Genomic DNA, 24,309 nt, shown 5'->3' with positions numbered 1-24,309 from the left:
CGGGATGTTAAGTTGTGTGGTCATCTCAGGAGGGTTCTTTATCATGTTTCATAAACACACAAAATATTTGCCCTGTATGTGTCCATTGTTATAAACGGTGACAGATAAAAGTCATTAGCAATCTCAAAAGCCACAGAGTGCCCCAGACTTGGGGATAATTCAGAAAGAAACTTGCTTCCTTAGTAAAGAATCAGAGGCAAGTAGTTCTTTTTATGGACTTGAAGTGGAAGAATGAAGAAGAGTGAGGAGAGTTGGCTCAGTGGTAAAGAACCCACCTGCCAGTGTGGGAGACATGGGTTCAATCCCTGGTCTGGGGAGATCCCCTGGAGGAGGGCATGGCAACCCACTCCAGTATTCTTGCCTGGAGAATCCCATGGACAGAGGAGCCTGGGGGGCTACAGTCCATGGGGTCTCAAAGAGTCAGACACAACTGGGCACGCTCGTGCTTATACTGGGAGAGTTGCCCACAAAAGCCTGATTTGGGAAGCCGCTCTTCTCATGCCTGGCACTGCCAGTCTGTAAGCTCAGCGGTTGCTCGGCTCTGTCTCGTTTCTGCTTCACCGCCTGGAGAACGCAGCCTGCCCCAGCCGTCAGTACCCCTCAGCCAGCTCGCCCTGAGTCCTCAGTCTGCTGGCTCCTCCGGCTCACTCTTCCTTCCCCTGCGGTTCTGCTCCTCCATAAAGAGCTGGCCTTGGTCCTCCTTGCAGGGCCGACTCACCGCCCTCTGCTCACTCGCTGTCCGGAACGTCCACCGCACGTGCATGGCTGAGCCTCAGTCCAGTGTAATCTCTGTTGTCCACTTGATATGCACCTGATAAAATCGTGGCCAGGTAAGGTAGATGATGCGCCCGTGCTCACACCACCCACGCCGGTTTAACGGCAGAGCTGGTGCTGTTAACCAGCATGCCCCACCGTGCGCCGTTTGGCAGCTGTGGGCCTCGTCAGTCAGAGCAGCTGACGTTGATGAAGAAGACCTCTGTGTGCAGACCAAACGGGAGCCTTGGCACCATACTCCTTGTTGCCAAACATTTCAGATGATATTTTCAGTGAATTGGTGCGGTGAATCTCTAGATACTGGCGACCCTGGAGAAGCACATGAAACTACACGAGCGCTGAGCCATTTTCAGTAATGAAGATCTAATGACTGGACCTCAAGACTGCCCTCTCGGCGCCTTTCTGAACTTCCAGATTATCCGTTAAAGGGGCCAGAGCGTTTGTTAAGTGTCGAGATCACTGCTTTATGTTGAACTCTCTGCAAGCCTAACGTCGCAACTTCCTGTGAATACATCATTTTATAAATTTCCTGCCAATATTCATTACGTTATACAAGTGAGGCAAAAGTAGAAACTTTTCTGAAATAGGTAGAAACATTAATGGGATCTATGAGTATGCCAAGTCAGGACATCTAACTCCTAGACTCAAAGTTGATTTGAAATAATTGATTGCTTGACCAGTAATTCAGTTAGAATCATTTTACCATGTTTTGATGTCCGAAGGCACATAGTTGAAAGAGATCTTCTCCCTGCTTCTTGAAAGTGCCCTGCCAATGACTGTGGCAGCCACCTATAGATCTGCTGAGTATATTTGAAGTCTATACCATGTATGCTGCAATTTGTTAAATACAGCAGTCGTTTTCTTTAACATCTGTCAAATCCCGCAACATTAGATTTTGGCATAAAGCATAACAACGAAGACATAAAAATATTATAGAAGGTAGAGAATCTTAAAAAAACTAATTGGCCCCGTTTGCATTTGGTCTTTGATGATAAATTCTTTTTTGCACATCAGAGAATAGTTGCTTCTTCCCTGGAGCAAAAAAAAGTCTTTTTTTTTCCTCCTTCATTCTCTCAAAGTTTGTATTTCTGCCCAAGTATTAAATGCATTTCAGTTTCTGTGGCCTGTGCTTCGGAGAACGTCTCCGAGGGTGAGCTTCTGAAATATGATTAGATCTTAATTCTTTAACTGTTTTCATAAGCTTGTTTCACAGTTTGCATTCTTATTCAGTAATGGGAAGAAACCTCATGTAAATCTTACATGATCATTTATGGGTGTTAGCCACGTAAGCATGTATGTTGCAATGGTGAGAAAATGAGTCTCTTGAATTACAGGGAGGGCAGAAAGCCAGCTTCCCCCCGTTATTCTTTAGGTTGTCTGTCACAGACCTGAAGACCAATCATTTTAGTCCACAGTACTGACCACAGTTATCAAATCTGGGTAGAGAATGCATCCAGCGTTCATCTGGCATATTCAGAAATGGGGCCAAGTTCAGGAATATGGGCATTTTTTCTGAGAATGGATCCATCATAGTCACTGAGGATAATCAACGGTGATATTGATAATGACATCACAGCCCTTTTCCAAAACTGTCTAGTTTCTTCCTTCTTTAATAGAGAATGTAGCTCCTTACCAAAAAAATAGGCATTGACCAAACCCAAAACACTTGGGGCTCCTACTTACTAGGGTAAGGTTCTGGGTAAAGCAACAATATAAAATGACTTAAATCAACTTTCTAAAAATGAATCGAAACTGAAGAATCACTGAGTATGACATTTGCTAATGTTTTGCAGTTTAGACCAGTCTGCCGTTTTCTCAAGTTAGAATTTGCACATGATGATGGAAAGGCAGGAGTCTTTAATTGAAGTGCCCTTTCTTGTGATGATTGCCACACACTGAGAACTTAACTGGGACTCAAAGTAAGACTCAGATGTTCCAGGCGCAACAGCAGGACTCGATCTCATTGGCAGTAACTTCGTGCAGAGACAGAGGGTTATTAAGCTCATCATGGTGATCACTTTGTAACATATGCAAATACCAGGTCATTCTTCAGGACACCGGAAACTAACAGGATATTGTATGTCGACTCTATTTCGATTTAAAACAGACAGTCATCTTGTGCTATCTTGTGCTGCTAGGTAGAGAACTCTGCTCAGTACTCTGTAATAACCTGTGCAGAAAAGGAATCTGAAAAAAGAGGAGATATGCATATATAGTAAATACTAATAATGTACATACCTTTGCTACGGACCTGAAACTAACACGCCACTGTAAGTCAACTGTGGACCAATGTAAAATTAAAATGTTTAAAGTTAAAAAATATTTTCAGTTTAAAAGCTTATAAAAAAATCATCTTATGTTAAAATTTATCATTGACCACTCCCTAATAAAGATGAGCTGGAAATTCTAGGGAAAAAATTATAGGGGAAACAATGGTTTCAGAAATACCCTCGTACATGCAAAAATTTGTTGTTGTTGTTGTTTAATCAGTAAGTCATGTCCGACTCTTTGCAACCCCATGAACTGTAGTCCTCCAGGCCCCTCTGTCCATGGAATTCTCCAGGCGGGAATACTGGAGTGGGCTGCCACGCCCTCCTGCAGGGGATCTTGTGACCCAGGGGTCGAACCTGTGTCTTCTGCATTGCAGGCGGATTCTTTGCCGTTGAGCCACCAGGGAAGCACTTCCTCTGCTGTCCGTCAAAGATGTGCCCAATTTCCAAGGTCTTAGCTGAAGCTGTCTGCATTTCATCTTCAGTTTTGAAGGATATTTTCGCTAAATATGCAATTCTAGATTGACAAATTTTTTGCTTTCAGTACTTTAAAGATTCATTATGTTATCTTTTGACTCGTATAGTTTCAGATGAAAAATCCTCACTCTTATCTTTTTAATGTATCCTTTTTCTGGATGTCTTTTAAGATTTCACCTTTATTTCAGTTCTTGCGGTTTGATTATGTATCTGATTTGATTTTCATTGTCTTTCTTTATTGTTGTCGTCCATTGATCTTCAACTTGTGGGTTTATAGTTTTCTTCACGTTGGAAATTTTCCCACAATTATGTCTTTAAATATTTTCCCAAACCTCCTCCTGGTAAACAGTTTCACATATATTAGGAGAAGGCAATGGCACCCTACTCCAGTACTCTTGCCTGGAACATCCCATGGATGGAGGAGCCTGCTAGGCTATAGTCCATGCTAAGGGTTGGACACAACTGAGCGATTTCCCTTTCACTTTTCACTTTCATGCATTGGAGAAGGAAATGGCAACCCACTCCAGTGCTCTTGCCTGGAGAATCCCAGGGACGGGGGAGCCTGGTGGGCTGCCGTCCACGGGGTCGCACTGAGTCGGACACGACTGAAGTGCCTTAGCAGCAGCCGTTGCCGTGACACAGTCTCAGAGGGGCGTTAGGTTCGGTGCTCTGTCCCCCGATGGCCGATTGGTGCTTCCGAGGCCTTTTCTCCGTATTCAGTGATCTGCAGTGCCAGATCTGCCGTCCCACCAGTGAAACGCTCCTTTCAGATAACAGATTACTGTGCACTAGGCTGTTGAGTCCTTTTTTCGGTCTGTTTCTCTCTTCACTGTGTTCAAGGTTTTGTTTAAATACTTGGGTCTGTTTTTAATTAGCATTGTAAAATCTCTGTCTACTAGTTCCTCCATCTCTGTCACTTCTGGGGCCGAGTCTGTGGCCTGACTTCTCTCCTGCTCCTCCTCCTGTCCGCTTATCTTTGGTCCTTCGGATCCAGTGTCTGCCTCCTGGACAAAGGCAGGGCGAGTGCTGGACTTATCTTGCCAGTTTCCCCGCCTTTCCCAGGGGCACGGACCTGTGCTTCCTGCTCCCACATCACATCTGACAGCAGCGCTTCCCGCATCTCTTCCAGTTCCTGGCCGTTTACACACCAGGCAATGCACAGCCCCAGGTACTCTATCCCAGGCAAATGTAAAGTGTGAATTTTATTTATGCTTTCAAACTTATACCTTTATTTTGAGGTACAACACAGAGATTTTTCAAGTTGGAAAGCTCTGTGAATATATTAAATACAAGTATTTGTTATGAATTCTCTGAATATTTCTGCTGGCAGAGCAGTACAGCAGTTCCATATTAGCACCTGGCACCAGTGTCCATAACCACACTCACAGTGTTTGACGAAGCAGCAGGTGGATTCCTGCAAAGCTTACGAATAGGAAAAACTGCACAGGAAACCGAGCTTTGTGCTGCATTTCAAGGTTCCGGGAAGCATCTTTCTCTTCAATCCTAAAAACAAATATATTATTCAAAAATGTGTGCCATTATATTTTTAAAGAAACTTCTCTATATAAGATCTGGGCTTGCCTTGAATATGAATATTCTAGATGAGTCTCCTAATTTTCATCTCCCGAGGTCACATTCTTGGAAATCATGAATGCCTGGACTTTTACCACTAATGATAGGAAATGAGAAAAAAAGGCGGGGGGGGGGGGTGGTGGGTGGAGAATGAAGGACTCTTTTGGAATTAAGACAAAATACCCTGCAGGAAAAAGGTAGCAATTAAGATGATTAACCATCAACACTTTTGTGAAAGTTATCTGGTGCTCCTTTCCAGGAGGGTTTGAAACCCAAGAGTTTGATGGGAATCACAGAGAAAGTGGATGAATACACTTAACTCTTGAGCAGAGAAGAGGGAGCGGAGGAAGCGGCCGGGAGCGGCAGAGGGAGCCGAGCATGGGGGCGGGAGGCCAGGCCACGGGCCAGGAGGTGGAAGGACAGCAGCGAAAGCTAAGCCGCTTTCTCGTCTTAAGTCTTTGCCTCTCATCTGTTATTCTGCATCTGTTCAGGCCATGCTACAGATGATTGTTGGAAAATCGTGTTTCTAAATAGTAACCAGAGCTGTAAAAATAAGATTTAGATGAAAATAACTAACCCTAACCTAATTTTATGTATGAAAATAAAATGGACAGTCAGTACATCCTGAGAATAAAATTATTCAGAAGTGTGTTAGAAGCAGTTTGCATCAACACTGAGCTGTAGCGTTTCAGCAGTGCTAAACTAGAGCTTTTTAGACCAACTTAAGAGGAGTTCAGAATCCAGACAGCTGTGATTTAGGCTCAAACAGTAACGGCCTTGGAGGGTGACACGTTCATTTTATTTCCTCAGTTAGTCTCATTATTCCCCAGAGTATTGGTTCTGCTCCTTGTGGCTCTGGCAAGTCCTGGAGGTGTTCACGTCTCACCAGCTGGCCTCACTTTAAAGCCAGCATTGTTGATTCCGAGTGGCCAGAATGCTTCCTGGATCCCTGGGGCTCAGACAGACCTGGTTTCCCAGGTGACTTGCTACCTGCCCACACACCTGGACTCTCCCAGAAGCCTCCTCTGCCGGCCCTGTAGAGGGCCCCGCGAACCTCTCCTGCACCCCGCACCAGGGATGACAGGCCTCACCGCCCACCCCATCCTCTACTCCAGGACACGACTCCGCTAAGCTTAGCCCCCGGCTCCGCCCCCTCCGCAGCCAGGCCTCCCGTCTCCCTACACACAGCTGTGCTGTCCTCCTGCTTGCCCTGCAGCCTCCAGCCCATCTCTCCGTTGTTTGGTAGCAGAGTCTGGACCCCTCGCCCCGGCTCCTGCCGTCCCCTCATCTCCCGGGCTCCCCGGGGCACTGGCCCACTCGGCTCACTCGGCTCACTCGGCTCGCGTCTGGACCACCAGTCCCCCTCATGCCCACCTTGACACTCTGGAAGTATTGATGAAAGCATCTTTAAAAAGTACTGGCCGAGACAGATGCACCTCGTGAGTTTCTCCGCGGCCTCATTTCCTCGACAGTGGTTTATCAGTCACGGAGCCGCAGGGATGAGTCTCTGGGAGAGCAGCCTCAGTCAGGCCCGGCCCCTCTTGGGGCTCCAGGTGGGAGGGCCTCGAGGCAGCGGGGGAGCTTGTCATGAAGCGCAGGGCTGCGTAGTCAGCTCGGGTCCTGTAACAGACCCACATGGGCGCCTTGTCAGGAGCAGAGACGTGCCCCCAGCAGCTGGGGGGGTGGGAGCCCGTGGTGGGCGCCGGCGGGACCCCCTCCCGCCCCGCCCCGACACACACGCCTTCTCATTGCGACTGGGCCCTGGCTGGCAGGGCCTCTTCTTACAGGCTGATCCTGGCTCCAGAGCCCCAGCCTGCAACCCAGTGACCCCCAAACAATGCTGTGTGTGTGTCTGTCTGTCTGTCTCTCTCAGCTTGTCCAACTCTGTGCAACCCCATTGACCGTGGCCCGCCAGGCCGCTCTGTCCATGGGATTCTCCAGGCAGGAACGCTGGAGTGAGTTGCCGTGCCCTCCTCCACGGGATCTTCCCAACCCAGGGATCAAACCTGTGTCCTGCATTGCAGGCGGATTCTTTACCGTCTGAGCCTCACTCCAAACACCACCACTTGGAGATGGGTTTGTTCCCTGGATAGATAGAATGAGAGAGGAGACCCAGGGCTAAATTAAAACGGAATTGTCCAAGAATCAATATCCTGAGCATCTAGACGCCCCCTCGGTCACCAGGTGTGCGCCTTCAGGCGGTAAACCCAAGGACGCAGTGCTGGGCGGTCAGATGATGGCGTGGGAGAGTCCCGGAGCCAGCGCGCCCATCCCCAGGCCTGCCGGTTCTAGAGGGCCACGCTTTAAGTAAGAAAGAACACCAAAGGTCACCCAAAATGCAAAGCAATTTCTAAGGTGAAAAACAGACCAAAACGGGCTGGCTCAGCAAGGAAATAGAGGGAACTAAGGAAAAATACAGATGCTCTAGAGAGCAGAAAGAAGACGTGTGTGTGTGTGTGCATGGACGCAGACGTGTCCGGGTGTGTGTGCAGTCAGCCCCCGGGGAGCAGTGGGACCCTGAGAGGCCCTGGGCCAGCGCTCCAGCCGGTGCGAGGCCTGCTCCCCTGTGGGCTGGTCCCGGCTCCCTCGTGCCCTGTGAGTGCCGCTGGGGCGGGTCACTGAAGCTCGCTGCACCTCAGCTTCCTCGGCCCTTATCAAAGGGGGCGTGATGGTGCTGTTCAGAGAACAGCAGAGCTCCTGGAAATATAGATCGCATGGCAGAATTTTTTAAAAACCCAAAGTTGAGAAATCAGTACGAAATATTAACATCAAAAAGACAAGGTAATAGAAAATAGAAACGATAAGAAAAAGAGACGATAAGCCTGAGAGGTCTAGTCCTCAGAGCTGAAAGACAGGCGGTCAGAGAGAGGAGACAGAGGGAGGGAGGGCTGGGGAAAAAGAGAGGAAACAGACAGTCATAACCAAAGCCTGTCCTAGAATGAGGGCCACAAGCCCAGACTGACAGGGCCAGCGTGCTGCCTGCACCGTGCGTGGGGGCGGGGGGAGGCCGGTGGCTTCACCATGACCTCCCCCGGCTCGGAGGATAAAATGGAGACGCGAGGCTCCCAGAGACAGCAAAGCAGCTCACACACAGGCCCGGAGCTGCAATGCAAAGGAGAGGACGCAGTGCTTGGGGTGTGGGCCGGTTCTGGGAAGGCCACCCCACTTCCCGGGCACAAACACTGCGATTTAGCTGCACTTGTCACTCCAGGAAAGGAGGGCAGGACAGGGGCTCAGATCTCAGCTCAGTGCCTCTGAGCCTCCCCTCCGCCTCGGTCAGGAGCATCAGTTCTTTTATCTCTAAACTAAGGGAAAGGGCATCACGTTTGCCCCCCTGCTCCTTGCCACCCCTCTCCCCTGATCTCTTCCCCCTCTTTCCTGTCTCTGCCCCTGCACCTCTGAGCCGGCACGCTTGTGCTGGGTCTATTTCTGTCTCTCCTCCCTTTCTCTTTCCACAGAAGTCTGTGTTTGCCTAATAATTGGCAGGAGAGAGCTTTTTTTTCTCTTTTGCTTTTTAAGTGATGAATAGTTGGCGTTAGATCAAAGGCAAGGCCTGTGGTTTTCTGGCCGCCCCAGAAGGGCGTTGCGGCTGGCGGCCGGCCCAGCGCCTGGTGACGGGCGTGTGCAGAGACGCCACGCTGACAGGTCACTGTGTGTGTGTGTGCTCCTGTCCGTGTGTTTTTCAGGCCAACAGCAGGCTGAAGCAGATTGAGAAGGAATACACCCAGAAGCTGGCCAAGTCTTCTCAGGTAAGAACGTTAAACAAAGCAGAGCAAAACCAAAGCAAACGAGAAAGAAACCTCAGCATAAAGGGGTTTGTACTTTAGAGCTCAGCGCACTTCTTTGCAGTCTTTTTATGGATGAGCACCATATTTTGATAAGTGTGTGTATAAATAAAGCAGGGTTTTAATATTTCAGTCTCAGTTTTTAAAAATCAGGCAAATCGAACCATTTGAACCAACACACACAGCCAAGTCACGGCACACGTGTGCTCAGATGTTGTAAAACCAGCCTGTGCACTTGGACAAGCCCAGGCCAAACCACGTGTCACAAGGGCAGGAGATACGCGCCTGCACTTGTGATGGAAATGCTTGTGATGCCGTCCAGCTCTCCTGCAGTGTTCCATGTTTCTTCACCTAAATGCTGATTTCAAACTGCAGCACCGGAGAAGACCCTTGAGAGTCCCTTGGACAGCATGGAGATCCAACCAGTAAGCCCTAAAGGAAGCCAGTCCTGGAGACTGATTGAAGGACTGATGCTGACACTCTAATATTTCGGTCTTTTGAAGTGAAGAGCTGACTCACTGGAAAAGACCCTGATGCTGGGAAAGACTGAGGGCAGGAAGAGAAGGGGGTGTCAGAGGATGAGACGGCCGGATGGCATCACGGACTCAGTGGACACTTGCTGTTCTTGTCACTCAGTTGTGTCCAGCTCTTGGCGACCCCGTGGACTGCAGCCCACCAGGCCCCCTCTGTCCATGGGATTCTCCAGGCAAGAATACTGGGGTGGGTTGCCGTGCCCTCCTCCGGGAGATCTTCCCAACCCCAGGATGGAACCCAGGTCTCCCACATTGCAGGCAGATTCTTTACTGTCTGAGCCACCAGGAAAGCCCCTCAGTGGACATGGATTTGGACAGTTTGGTCCCTCCTGGTGAGGGACCAGGAGGCCTTCTGTGCTGCAGCCCACGAGGCTGCGAAGAGTCAGACACAACTGAGCGGCTGAACAGCAGCAGCGAAAGGCTGCTTGACAGCAAGATGCAGACTGGCGAGTATGCCGAGTTATTTAGCGGCTCCACTGTTGACTCCTTTCGGGGGAAGGAAACTTTGCCAGCCCGCGCCCCGGCGGCCGTGCTGGCTGTGCCGCTGTTGCAGAAGCTGGAGTGGAAGGTTTTCTGCCCAAGTCGTTATGAAGATCTCCTTTGGTGTCACCCAGGGGATCCCAAGCATTCCTTAGCTGTGTGAGTCATTCTGGAATAAACAAATGCTGATTTTCATGTTACCGATGGTGAGATTAAGCCATTTCATTTTGTAGACTTCATATCTAATGATTTTTAAAATCAGCTTTCCTTAGTATTTTCGCCGTGAGTACAGTGAGATGCTCAAACCACCGCACAGTTGCACTCGTCTCACATGCTAGTAAAGTAATGCTCAAAATTCTCCAACCAGGCTTCAGCAATATGTGAACCATGAACTCCCTGACAATCAAGCTGGTTTTAGAAAAGGCAGAGGAACCAGAGATCAAATTGCCAACATCCGCTGGATCATCGAAAAAGCAAGAGAGTTCCAGAAAAACATCTATTTCTGCTTTATGGACTATGCCAAAGCCTTTGACTGTGTGGATCACAATAAACTGTGGAAAATTCTGAAAGAGATGGGAATACCAGACCACCTGACCTGCTTCTTGAGAAATCTGTATGCAGGTCAGGAAGCAACAGTTAGAACTGGACATGGAACAACAGACTGGTTCCAAACAGGAAAAGGAGTGCGTCAAGGCTGTATATTGTCACCCTGCGTTTTTAACTTCTATGCAGAGCACATCATGAGAAATGCTGGACTGGAAGAAGCACAAGCTGGAATCAAGATTGCCGGGAGAAATATCAATCACCTCAGATATGCAGATGACACTACCCTTATGGCAGAAAGTGAAGAGGAGCTGAGGAGCCTCTTGATGAAAGTGAAAGAGGAGAGCGAAAAAGTTGGCCTAAAGCTCAACATTCAGAAAACGAAGATCATGGCATCCGGTCCCATCACTTCATGGGAAATAGATGGGAAAGCAGTGGAAACGGTGTCAGGCTTTGTTTTTTGGGGCTCCAGAATCACTGCAAATGGTGACTGCAGCCATGAAATTAAAAGACGCTTACTCCTTGGAAGAAAAGTTATGACCAACCTAGATAGTATATTCAGAAGCAGAGACATTACTTTGCCGACTAAGGTCCGTCTAGTCAAGGCTATGGTTTTTCCAGTGGTCATGTATGGATGTGAGAGTTGGACTGTGAAGAAGGCTGAACGCCGAAGAATTGATGCTTTTGAACTGTGGTGTTGGAGAAGTCTCTTGAGAGTCCCTTGGACTGCAAGGAGATCCAACCAGTCCATTCTGAAGGAGATCAGCCCTGGGATTTCTTTGGAAGGAATGATGCTAAAGCTGAAGCTCCAGTACTTTGGTCACCTCATGCGAAGAGTTGACTCATTGGAAAAGAGTCAACTGATGCTGGGAGGGATTGGGGGCAGGAGAAGAAAGGGACGACCGAGGATGAGATGGCTGGATGGCATCACGGACTCGATGGACGTGAGTCTGAGTGAACTCCAGGAGATGGTGATGAACGGGGAGGCCTGGCATGCTGCAATTCATGGGGTCGCAGAGTCGGACACGACTGAGCGACTGAACCAAACTGAACAGTGAGATGTGGCAGTCAGCTGAAATGTCTGTGCCTTTCTGCAGGTCACCAAACAGTGGTGTTACTGGCAACACCACAGCAAAGCGATAATAAAATGAAGGAATTTATGGGTCTCTGAGCATATTGACTGGAGGAGGAATGGCGGCCCCCTCCAGGATTCTTTCCTGGGAAATCCCATGGACAGAGGAGCCTGGCGGGCTAGGGTCCAAGGGGTCGCTAAGAGTCGGACACGACTGTTCAGCTGGAGGACAGCAGCAGCAATCACAGTGGCGCATTCAGTCCTCGTCCCCAGGAACTCGGGTTAGAAACTATTCCTGGCCCCACTTTTCATTTGAGAAAACAGAGACTCAGAGAGGGGAGGCCACACAGGTCAGCACGTGACTAAGCCCAGAGCCAGCCTGTCCTCCAGCTGGAATGGAAACTCTCAACCTGACGCCACCCGTCTGACCCAACCCTCACGTTTCTAATATGGCAAAACTCTGCTGAATAACTATGAAATTTCTTAGGTTCTACAGTTATTGGTAAAATGTGACGTATAGTCCCCATCCTATTGGGAAAGCAAGAAGTCTTTGTCTAAGTGAAGACTGATGTGTTTATGAGAAAGCTGAAGGCAATTCTTGATTGCCCTTCTCCCAAGAAGGAAATGTTCTTTTTAATCCAATGAGAAAGGTTCTTCTAATCAAAAGAAATCTTATTACTCCAAGAGCTAAACTAGAACATGAAAACACCCCAGCTGGCATCCCCTCACATCCTGCTTGTAGTGCTTTATGCTAAATGGGGAGGTAGGAGGCAGCTGAGAGTGAGAAGTGAGACCGCTAATGGAAATGCCAGGATGAGCAGGGTGCTGACGTTTATCTCAGGAAAGGTGGGAAGGAGCCTGACTAGTCCTTGGTAAAACAGATGGAACCTGCGTGGTGTGGAAGCACGCCTGAGCCTTCTGAACACACCTGCCCCACCACTTGGGTGACCAGGAGCCCGTTACCTGCCGCCTCTGGAGTTCCCTGCGATCACTTGTGAAACAAGGGGCAGCGGTGACCTCAGAGCCACTCGGCGCAGGGAGGGCCTGGAACCCAGCGAAGGCCTTCACGCTGTGAGTTCTCACCAGAGCTCGAGAGACAGGAGAGGAGGGGGCGGAGGATGGAAAAGAATGGAAGGAGCAAGAAATTGGTTATTTTAAATTTATTTTGGGGTGCTCAAGAATTGATTAAACCTCCCTCCAAAATCTGGAGAGGCAGTGGGGTGCTGACCATTTCCCCCAGTAGGGACGAGCAGGAGGCAGGGAGCAGAAATCAGCTGTGACCACCATCACATCCGTAAGTGAAGGGCAGGGCAACCCCCGGATAGAGGGTCCCCACCCCCTGGCCCGACCTTCTCGTAAGAGGCGGGATGGGCCGACAGGACGAGCGTTTTGTTTGCCCACCACAGTGTAAAGCTTGATGTGCACGTGAGCACGCGTGTATGTGTTCATCTGTGAACTGGCATTTGAGAAGCATTGGCGTACAACCCAGTCAGTTCAAAGAAGCAGATGATTTAAAAATAAACATTATGAGACGGAACTGCAGGCTGACTTTCACTGTTTTCCTGAGATAGTTTGCTGGAATCTCTAACTCGTATCTCAGCTGAGGGGAGTGCCAAAAGCAAAGCTGCTTAACTGTTTATCAGATTTTTTAAAATCCTTCTCTCCAAAAAAAAAAAAAAAAAAGTAGCAAGAGGAACGCATTAGTAATGAATGCATGGTACCTAGGGGAGCATCAGGTTAAATTTGGAAAATATTTTAAATATTTTCCTCCTTTGAAGGAACTTACTTCATCCTTAAGATTTTATCAAGCTGTAGGACCTCGTGGTTCATGGCCCCTGCGCCCTTGGGGACCCGGGACGATGCCGCCCGACTCCCCCCCCCCCCCAGGACATCCCCCCGATGGTGACGCTGGCACCCTCCCTGGGCACATTGCCAGACACAGTTTCCATCAGAACCGCGTGTTTGTTCTTTTTTATCCTAATATCACATACTGGCCTTGCCTCTCCGCCCTTCACGTGCTCTTCCCCCCTCAACGGACTTACCTGGTGGCCATTTTTCAAAGAGAAGTCTTGCCGTCTTATAGGAATGTGGACAGTGTGGAGAAGTGCTGGCGGAGCCCACCCACGGCCCCCCGTGCCCCCGCTGGTGCAGAGCGGAGCGCAGGCACAGCCCCCTGCCCGTGCCCAGAGGGCACACGCACTCCCTCCCGCTTACTCCTAGGATCTTTCTTCAGTGTTTGCCAAACCCTGCCAAGTACATTGTACTTTAAAGAAGAGTTTTATGAAAATCTTGACTATACTATGATCTGAAAAACAAGAGTTAAAAATGAAAGCCTACCCTCTGTTTAGAACCCTGTTACTTTTGAGACCTAGTAAGATCACTGACATTTATGCAGAGTAGACGTTGCTTGGCAGGAATAATGAACTGTCATAGCTTTCAGTGGTTGCGTTGCTCCCAGCATTAGCTCCATATAACTTTCCTTTTGCTTCCCCATATACTAATTTTCAATATCCACGTGGAAATGTTCTAATCCACTTCCTCTAAAGCTAACACGGGGTAGACGTTTAGTTGAGTTGTGGCATTTTGTTCTATGATTTTTAATATGATTAAATCAAAACCAGGAGGGTTTGATTGTGATGGTGTGCGTCAGTTTTGTTTTCCTGAGAAACTTTTTGAATTATTATTCTACGAAAAGACTGTGTGTGCGAGCTCAGTTGTGTCCAACTCTTTACGACCCCACAGACTATAGGGGGTCCCCTATATGCTGGAGACCCCATAGCTCTCCAGGCTCCTCTGTCCATGGAATTTTCCAGGCAAGAATCCTGGAATGGGTTGCCATTTCCTCCTCCAGGGGATCGTCCTGACCCAAGAATCAAACCTGTGTGTCTTGCTTCAGCAGGTGGATTCTTTACCACTGAGCCTCCTGGAAAGCCCCATGAAACCCTGTGAAAAGACTAGATTATCTCAATGTAATCACTGAGATCTTATATCATTGATTCTATTATAATCACAGTATAATTGTGGATCATAGTTCCACGACTTCAGTATCTATCAAGGGCCAGTAACGTGCACCGAAGAGAAGATAGTCTGTCTCACAGGCGAGGGCTGCAGCCAAGACCTGCTTAATCTAGTTAGCGTGATTACTTCTCAATCTCACAGTAAACCCAAAACTGCTTCTGAAGTTACCCGCATTTCAGTCGCCTCTAAATCCATCACATCTGTCAGCCTCTCAAACAATTTCATTGTGAGGCATTTTACCTAAGGTGTTTTGAAGCTCTTCCTGTATCATCATCATAAGTTTTAAAATGCAACTTTCCAAAGATAATTTCATTATTTCTCCCAGAGGCATCTCATTATTCCCGCAAAGAATGTAAGGTTTCATTTTCTAACAAAAGCAAGCGTGTTCCCTTCAGAACATCCTGCCCTTCACCCGTTGTTCCTTCCAAAACATGCAGGGACTTCTTTTTGATGAATGCATGTCATAAATCTTCTGAAAGGAAGGAACCCATATCTCATGTCCTTGTGGTCATTTGAAGAGCTCCCAATTTTTTTTTTTTTTAATCTTCAGTCTTGGTCAGTTAGAAGCGAATCTAAATCTTAGTAATTTGTAAAGACACGAAATTACTTTGTGCTTTAACAATGCATCGTGTAATCATGGTGAGGGATGTACAAATCAACGCATAACGAAATTGCGCAGAAATAAACACACACACAGTGAACACACTACAGAACTCAACTCGTCACTTCTGCCGCGCTTCAGTTTACTCCGCTTGAAACACTGCAATAGTCATTGAAATAGTTGCTTTCATTATTTGGCCCCAAGTTCTTATGAAATATCCATCTCGGGTTTCATGTTGGGCCAAGGAAATCTGGCTGCTCCTTATCTCTGGCCCCTCTGGCTCTGTGACTGCGAGCTGATCATTCTGTGCCTCAGTTTTTGACGTTTACTCTAAGAATTTAACCTTCCCCGTTTCGTAGAAGTGCTATGAGAATGAACTGAATTGATGCCAACTTGGAAACATTTAATCAGAATTCAAAAAACAGATGAAAACATCTTCATTCTCAGTAAATGAATCCCTCCGCTCCTTGCAGAAGGTTCCAGTTTGCACTTTAAAAACTAATATGTTTTGTCCTTTATTTCACACTGGTCTTCTGTTTGATTATTTTCGAATTCTAAGTGTTGGACTTAGTCACCGTGAGCTTGTGCACTTCTCAAAGTGTAAATGGTCCTTTTGGGGGTAAATGTTCTGTTCTTGTCTGTGTGTGCTCATTGAGTCGTGTCCGACCCTTCAACCCTGTGGATTGTAGCCCACCAGGCTTCTCTGTCCAGGCAAGAATACTGGAGTGGATTGCCATGCTCTTCTCCAGGGGATCTTCCCAACCCGGGGACTGAACCCGCATCTCTTGTGTCTCCCGCTTTGGCAGGCGGGATCTTTACCACTAGCGCCACCTGGGAAGTCCATGTCCGTCGTAACAGCTCATGTTTCTACAGGGCCTGGCTTCTGGAAGACTCCAGACAGGTTCTGTTCACTGCCTCACGACACTGTGCTCTAGTTTTGCTATTAAAACACAGTTGAAAAACTGAGCTTCAAAGAAAACACAGAACTAAGTGGCCCAGTGTTTCTCACCAACCAGCCCTTCTCCAGCAGACCCAAAAGTATAAGGACCTAACCCACGATGAAAGTTGTTTCTTCTTTCATTAGAAGGGAAAACCGTTTCCTGCTTCTGAAAGGAAGTTTGTTGAATTGCTGTTGAATTTTAAAGGAAATGGAGACATCCAAACCCAAAGAAGAGTAATGCTTCCAGTAAACCTATTAAAGGGAAAGGGCCCTCACCCGGTTATCTGAGGCCACGGAGGGGGACCCAGTGACGCAAGAGAGCCAGTCCTCGAATGCAGAGAAGCCACAGCGGTCTGTGTGAGTCAGGAAGAAAGCAACCTGTTGGGGGCGCTACCAGGATAACCTCCTCTTCAATCTCAAAACCTTGTTTAAAAGGAAGAGAGGGCAGGAGCTGCCAGAGGAAGCGCCTAGCACAGCAGCCCCCCGGGGGGCGGTCGGGACTCTGCCCGTGTCCTGCCCGCCGCTGGGCTTTCTCTGCCTCTGTTTCTCCCTCCATGGAAGACGATGACAGTGCTGGCCGCACAGTAGTACCCACAGGAACGGAGGTGCTTAGCACAGTACGCCAGGGTGAGCGCACACTCAGAAACTGCTGTGCGGAAGTAGGTGGCTATGAAGGAAGGACCCTTTGATGATTTTTGGTCATTAGGGTTCAGAGTACTGTGAAAGGCAAAATAGCTTTTTTTTTCCCCCCCACTCCAGCAAGAATGTTTTTCAGTAAAATAAATCCTGACACATTCCATATTTTCGGGATCACAGATGTTCTTTCCCCTGATGAGTAAATACTGTGGAATGTTATAGTGGGAACGGCTTCCAAGCGTGTTTGGTTCAGCAGTTGCTCACCATTCACAGCTTTCCCGTGTGGAGTCTCATGCCCTGGTGCGCGGGGCGCCGGCTGCGAGCGCGCCCGGGGGCTGGGTGCACGAGGCGGGCCGTGTCCGAGGCTCGGGTCGCAGCGCGCGCTCTCGTTGCAGGTGATCGCCGAGCTGCAGGGCACCGTCTCCTCGCTGCGGGAGGACAGCAGCCGGCAGCAGCTCGCGGCCGAGCGGCGGCTCCAGGACATCGCGCGCAAGTTTGAAGACGAGAAGCAGCAGCTGATCAGAGAGAACGAGCGAGCCGTCCAGGTAAGGCGCTTTCGCGTGGCTGCCGGCGGGCGAGGCGGCCACAGGCGCCAGTGTCCGGCGCGCCCCCCGGCCTCGCGTGCGCTGGGCTCTGATGCGGCCGGCCCTGCGAGGCCACGTGCCTGCGGGGACAGGCCGCCGCAAGCCCAGCGCGCTCACAGCCGCCCCATGCCCCACCCAGGCCCCGCGGAGCCGCCTCTGGCCAGAGCGAGCGCGTTGGCACCGCTGGCAGGTGAACGCACAGGCAGCTCGCGTTTGCCCGCCGTGCGCACCACGTCCCCGACGCTGCAGGGGTCTGAGGCGCCGACACCCGCTCTGTGGCGGCCCCGCCTCCGACGGCCGGTGAGCCCCTGGGCCGGTCCTGACTTCACCGCGGAGAACGTGGATGAAGCGTCTGCGTCATTCGGGGTTTAGTGTGAGGATGAGCGTCCGGAGCCTTTATAAGTAACATCTAGAGAGAACAAAGGGTGTATTAGAGAATTCCCGGCAAAAGATTATTTTTCGGCCATTTGATTTTGTTACAGCAGTGCTGAGCACATTTGGGTAGGATAATCATATCAGTACAAAGCACAGAAAACGGAAAGGAGCGTGTGGGCTTCCTCACGCCTCTTCTGCCCAGGCCCTCCGTCTTTCTCTCTTCTAGCCTGTTGTCGGCCATCCTCGTGATTCGGGGGAAAGTCAGTGTCCGCGTCGCTTGCTTTTCCATGTATACCCTTTACGCTGGACAGCAGCGAGTAGAGGGAAAAACCTTGAGATGTGGACAAAACCTTCCAGGCCAGTACACCCTGCCTCCTGACCGGGGGTGAGGACCTATTTCCTCGTTCATGAGATTTTCCCTGTATTTTTCCATCTGTCAGCGTTTCTTTCCCCTCTACATGTGATGAGACACAAAAAGATGTTTCTTTTTTCATATTCTGATAATTTTTATTTTTAATCTTTGAATTTTCATTTCTAAATGCAGGGAAAAGCCCACATTGGTCTGTAGAACTCTTTTGCTTTGTATGAACTAAGTTGACTACTTTCTTTCAACTCTTTCTATATAAAGATTTCATTTTAAGTGAATTTCTTTTCCACTTGAAATCCAAATACTGCATTGTAGGTAATTGCTAAATTTTAAATAAATAATTGGATCCCAACATATGAAAAATGGAAAACATCAATTTACTCCATAACAACATAATTTCTAGTATTGTTTCTTAAAGATTAAAAAAATCTTGAAAGAAACAGAATTCATATATGCCTAGTTTTATTTTTGCAGTTGTAATCCATTTACCTGTTAAAACGGAAAAACCTGACCCTAATTTCCCACCAACCGTCAAATCATAAAGACTGAAGCTGAAGTTAAGTGATGACAGACAGACATCGACACACACGCACGGGGCTCCCTGATGGCTCGGTGGGTAAAGACTCTGCCTGCAACGCAGGAGACACGGTAGACGCAGGCCCGATCCCTGGGTTGGGAAGATTCCCTGGAGAAGGAAATGGCAACTCACTCCAATATTCTTGCCTGGAAAACCCCCTGGACAGAGGAGCCTGGCAGGCTACAGCCCAGAGGGTCTCAACGAGACAGATATGACTCAGCACGCAGGTCTGGCATACATACACATACATATACCTGTGTTTGTAATACGTGACGACCAGAACTTGGGCACCTGAAGACAGTTAAAGCTACAATGGAGAGAAGGCGTGTCTGAGCTTTGACTCATTCATCTATGCTATGGTTGGGGAGCACGGCTTTCTCTTTACTGACCTATATCAGTGTTAATGTGTTGACGCTTGTTGCCCTGCTTGGTTTTTTTTAGGCTATGTCACCAAAAAATAAGAATGATGGCTAGTATTTCACCAACAAGTACTGTGTGCCAGGCTTTCTGCCAGACATCTCCTTTCATCCCACGTTCCACTGTCTCATCTAAGTCTTACAAGTAGTCTTGTTGAGGAAGGCATTTCCAGTGTCCCATCGTACGGATGGAAGAGTCAAGGCTCTGGGGTGGCGTGACAACCGAGGACAGGTTCAGTGTCTTCTGGCGCGAGAGCCTCAGCGATTTTACCGCGCTCAGAAGCCCCGTGTCCACACTGCCTGTGACAGCGAGCCAGTGCCCGGGTGCGTCGGCGAGCTCGGGCGCCCTTGCTCTCGTCTCCTGGCTGCCTGAAGGCGGGCAGCGCTTTTGCAGCAGTTGCTCCCCTTGGCACTCTAGTCGGGGTTGTTTTGTAGACGCAGATACACGAATGGAGTTAGATACTCAGAGAGAGACGCAGTCACCGAACAGGTTCCTGAGACCGCGCACACTTGTCTGCACATACGTTCAAGTAAGCTGACGAGGACCTACTGTGTGCAGCGCTAGATACTGATGTATTTAAATGCCAGTTGTCAGCAGTGCTGTGAGTGCTGTGCGTGCTGCCCGTGAAGTGTGCCTCTGCCCACCTTCCGGGCTGGAGGATGGGGTGGGCGGTGGACCCGGCGGCAGGCCGAGCAGGCCATCGGGGGTTCCCGTGGGTACACGGGCCTTTTGTCACAGTGAGTCTCTAGGGGAAAACGGAGGTGTGGAGTAGGCCGAAAAACCTGCTCACAGGGCCGCCAGTCTGGAGAGCAGTGCAGAGTACCCCTCACTATTCAGTCACCTGGAGGCATGCTGCTTCCAGTCCGCCCCACGCGGCAGGTGAAGACGTGCGTGGAGCTTTAGCCCGCAGGATGCTCCTCCTCACGCCCGCACGCCTGTCATGGAGCTCCGGCTCCGGGAGAGGCCGCCGCAGCACCAGCATTCCCGTGTCCTTTCTGGGCTGCACTTTCCACCCTAGCACGTCAGCTGAAAACTGAGCAGCGTGGAAAACGGTGCTGGAGAAGGGTACTTGAGGCTCTTAAAGATGGTCACAGGATAGTTTTCAATAAAAACGCAATTTACACAACATTAAGTACGTAAGAGGTCATCGTTGCCGCCTCCCCCCACAAAAGTATATATAAAGAGAAGAAAGGCTGGAATTATGTGTCAACATTTTGCTGGTGGATACTCTTAGTGGTGGAATTTGTGGTAATTTTCCTCTCTTAGCTCTATACTTCAGTTCTTTTTTTAGTTAACTGATTTATTTTAATTGGAGAATAATTACTTTACAATATTGTGATGGTTTTTGCCATACCTCAACATGAACTGGCCACAGGTATACAAGTGCTGGAGAAGGCAATGGCACCCCACTCCAGTACGCTTGCCTGGAAAATCCCATGGATGGAGGAGCCTGCTAGGCTATAGTCCATGGGATCTCGAAAAGTTGGACACGACTGAGTGACTTCCCTTTCACTTTTCATTTTCATGCATTGGAGAAGGAAATGGCAACCCACTCCAGTGTTCTTGCCTGGAGAATCCCGGGGACGGGGGAGCCTGGTGGGCTGACGTCTCAGGGGTCGCACAGAGTCGGACACGACTGAAGCAACTTAGCAGCAGCAGCAGCAGCATACAAGTGTCTCCCCCCATACTTTAGTTCTAACAACACTTTTACAACACGAGGCAGTAAAAATTGTTTGCTAGAAAAGAAAACGCCTTAGCCTGAAGGAGTCCAGAGATGAACGTCAGGGAGTCCTGCAGCTGAGACCCACAGCAGCGGGCACGAGCCTTGCTGTCTAGGAGACAAGGAGGGGAACGTGCTATGGAGGGGAACTCCTGGGCGTAGAGAGAGTTCTAGAAACACGGCCACGCAAGCAGATCCTTTACGCTGAAGTACACCCCATCTCGAGAGCAAAAGTCGTCACTGTTCACTGCTTCAGTTCATCCTCACCTTCGGAGTCAAGCCTCTGAACAGATCCGTCGCTGCTGTGTAACAAGTCGCCCCAGAACCTGGGGGTTTTGCACGCACAGATCTTCGTGTCGGAAATGTGTGCAGGGGCGGGCGGAGGGCTCTGCTCAGCGGGCGGCGGGCGGTGCACCCTGGTCAGCGTACTTCTCCCGGAAGCTGGGCTGGGCTGCAGTGCCCAGGACCGTTCATGGCCTCTTCCGTTTTGTTTTAAGAAAATCTATTGTTCTTGTAAAAATGGGTAATGGCATGTGCTCACGAATAATTCCAAGTGTAGTGGGGAAAGGGAAAAATACCTGGAGTCGCCGCAGAGCTCATCACCCAGAAGTAGCCAACCGCCTCAGCAGCCAGGTGAGGTCGCTGCAGGTGCCTGACTGTTGCAGGGAAAAAGGAGAACCAGATGGACTGGTGAGCTGAGCTAACCCTCTAGATTCTGTGTTTATGTTAGGCTTAGAAAAACCTCAAGTTGACCTTACGTAAATTCGGCAGATGGGTGAATCTAGGGTGAAACAGGGAGAACTGGTCAACGTTGGGCAGAATTTGAGTTTTGGCTGAAAACGGAGCTCATCCTAATAGCACGCGTGCTCCCTGTACCCTCCTCTCTTCTGCTGTCTGGGGTGCACGCGGTCTGGGTTTACGACACTCAGAGTTTGTCTCTAACCATAACCTTACTTCATACCCACACTGCCTTTAAAGGACGCGGTGCTTCCCACTAGGCCCTTTATAATCAGCCTTCCACACTCCCACCCCCGAACTTCTTGCTTTCATGTGGTTCCAAATGGGCTGGACTTCATGGGCAAGTGGTTCCTTCAAGACTCACGGTGCTGCCTTCCCCGGGTTTTTCCATGTTTGAGAATGTCTTCCAGGACGTCCCTGGCGATCCAGCGGTTAGGAATCCACCTTCCAACGCAGGGTGTGAGGGTTCAATCCCTAGTTGGGGAACTAAAATCCCACATGCCTTCCAGCAAAAAAAAAAAAAAAAAAAACCATAAAAACAACAGAAGCAATATTGTAACAAATTCAGTAAAGACTAAAAGTGACCCATTAAAAAAAAAATCTTTAAAAAAAGTTTTTAAAAAGTCTGCTGATTAACCCTTATGTTTAAATGACCTGTGAGATGGACATAGTATCCTTATCTTCATTTTCACCTGAAAACTTGGACATTGCTCACCTGGCACATAGAACTGCCATGGAGAAGACTAGGCAAGGTTGAGCTTTCCCAAGTCTGTGGTTTGCTCTTTCTAGGGGATTCCTGAAGAAGTCTGTCTTTATCATTAAGCTTAATAGATTAACACAGATAAATTCTGCTTTTAACCAGGATCCCCCTAAACGCTAAGCATTCCATATCAACTGTCTCTGAAGCGCAGTGAACCTCCCCTCCATATAACACTTGCTGGTAGAGTCTCTGCATTTTCTGGATCCTGGGGAAGGGGCGGGAGAGCTGGAGCAGAGGGCATTCGCAGGCTGGTTGGGCTGACTGCTCTCTGAGTTCACATTGCCTTAAAGGGCGTGGGGGCAGCGGCCTGTCATCCTGGGGATTGAGTTGTCCCAATTTGGTGTTCATAGACTGTGGCTTTCCAGGTAGTCATGTACAGACATGAGAGTTAGGCCGTAAGGAAGGCTGAGCACTGAAGAACTGATGCTTTCGAACTCTGGTGCTGGACTAGACACTTGAGAGTCCCTTGGACAGCAAGGAGCTCAAACCAGTCAATCCTAAAGAAGATCAGTCCTGAACATTCATTGGAAAAACTGATGCTTAAGCTGAAGCTCCTATACTTTGGCCAACTGATGTGAAGAGCCAGCTCACTGGAAAACACCCTGATGCTGGGAAAGACTGAGGGCAGGAGGGGGAGGAGGCGACAGGCAGAGGATGAGACGGTTAGATGGCATCATTGACTCAATGGACATGGGTTTGAGCAAACTCTGGGAGATGGTAAAGGACAGGGAAGCCTAGTGTGCTGCAGTCCGTGGGGTTGCAAAGAGTCAGACACAATTTAGCAACTGAACAACAGCGATTTTAGTTTCTGACGTAGTAAATGTTATAGATATAACCCACATACACAAAACCTCCTTGGGGTTCTGAATTTCTTAGAAGTGTGAAGGGGACTAGAGACCAAAACCTTTGAGAGCCACTTGTCTAGACATCGCCCTTCTCTCGACCTTGTCGACAGCCTGCCCTCTACCTTCGCGTTCCCCGTGGTGATGCGGTCTCCATGTAGAGTCCTTTCCCTTAAGGTTTCAATGTCATCTTCTGTGACGTGTCTGGGTGAGAAGCTCATGCCAGATTTGTTCCTCTAGTGAAGTTTCCACTGCACCCTGATGCTGTTCCCAAGTCCTCATCCCAAACCTTGCTGTGGGACATGTTCTGCACCCCAGGATCTGCACGTCTAGGGAGGTGACGTGGAGCTTGTCTTTATCTACGGGTGGGGGCAACACGCGGCACCCAGACCCACGTGCAGCATGACGTGTACAAAACCCCCTGAACAGACGGACAGAAACTCCCTTGCACCTTCCAGAACAGTTGGTGGTCCTGAGAGGATTTGGGGATTGCAAAGAGAAGGTCGTGTCTGGATTCTGCTTCCTTCTGTCTCCAAGCAGACCCTAAGTTTCTTGAGCGCAAGCGCTTACTGCCAGGTTTGTTTCAGTGGAAGTTCTAGAAATAGACTGAATAAATTAATGATGAAAAGTGAAAGTCACCCAGTTGTGCCCGACTCTTTGTGACCCCATGGACTGTGAATTCTACAGGCCGGAATACTGGCGTGGGTAGCCGTTCTCTTCTCCAGGGCACCTTCCCAACCCAGGGATGAACCCAAGTCTCCTGCATCGCAGGCAGATTCTTTAGCAGCCGATGTTACCTCTTAAATCAAGGCTCTGGAAAGGAATCACATCCCTTCATTCTCAAGTTATTTTGTTGGTGGCAGCAAGCTCGTGAATGCTTTGTGCTGTGGTAGCAGATACTCGAAAACGGCTCGGATTAGCGCTGGCAGGTTTGTGTTTTGCCTCCTAGGCAGATTCTAATCAAACCCCCTCGGCGTGTTTACACAGCGTCTCTGTTCTCCAAACCCCAGGCTGCCCACCAGAGCCGGCTGTCTGAGCGTCCGTCAGCACCACCCCTGAATTCACACCGGTTGGCGGGGGATGTGGGCAGAGGCGGTTCTGCAGGAGGACCGGGAGCTCTCCTCCGGCATCAGGCACCCCCAGGCCGAGTCCTCTCTTTGAAGCTGGTGGATTGAAAGTGCCTCGCTGTGAAGCCAGATGTCCAAGCAGAGATTTCACGTCGCAGAGA

General features: G+C 49.2%; 1 protein-coding gene across 15 annotated transcripts in view; it reads left to right on the top strand.

Moving 5' to 3' along the window:
* The window catches only part of CEP112 (centrosomal protein 112), a 314,145-nt gene that overhangs the window by 235,157 nt on the left and 54,679 nt on the right, over nucleotides 1-24,309 (top strand). For 11 of the 15 annotated variants that reach the window (XM_069542343.1, XM_069542334.1, XM_069542342.1 and 8 more), the window contains 2 exons: nucleotides 8,780-8,842; nucleotides 17,097-17,246. The exons of 2 other annotated variants lie outside the window; for them this stretch is intronic. In XM_069542343.1, coding sequence (XP_069398444.1) covers nucleotides 8,780-8,842; nucleotides 17,097-17,246 — 213 coding nt within the window. The remainder of the gene's footprint in view (nucleotides 1-8,779; nucleotides 8,843-17,096; nucleotides 17,247-24,309) is intronic. 2 more of the 15 variants (XM_069542336.1, XM_069542335.1) reach the window with 1 other exon arrangement.

Source organism: Ovis canadensis, chromosome 11 (assembly GCF_042477335.2).
Source record: "Ovis canadensis isolate MfBH-ARS-UI-01 breed Bighorn chromosome 11, ARS-UI_OviCan_v2, whole genome shotgun sequence".
NCBI classification, from domain to species: domain Eukaryota; kingdom Metazoa; phylum Chordata; class Mammalia; order Artiodactyla; family Bovidae; genus Ovis; species Ovis canadensis.
The sequence above is the reverse complement of the archived record's forward strand: the minus strand, read 5'-3'. Positions and strand labels throughout refer to the sequence as shown.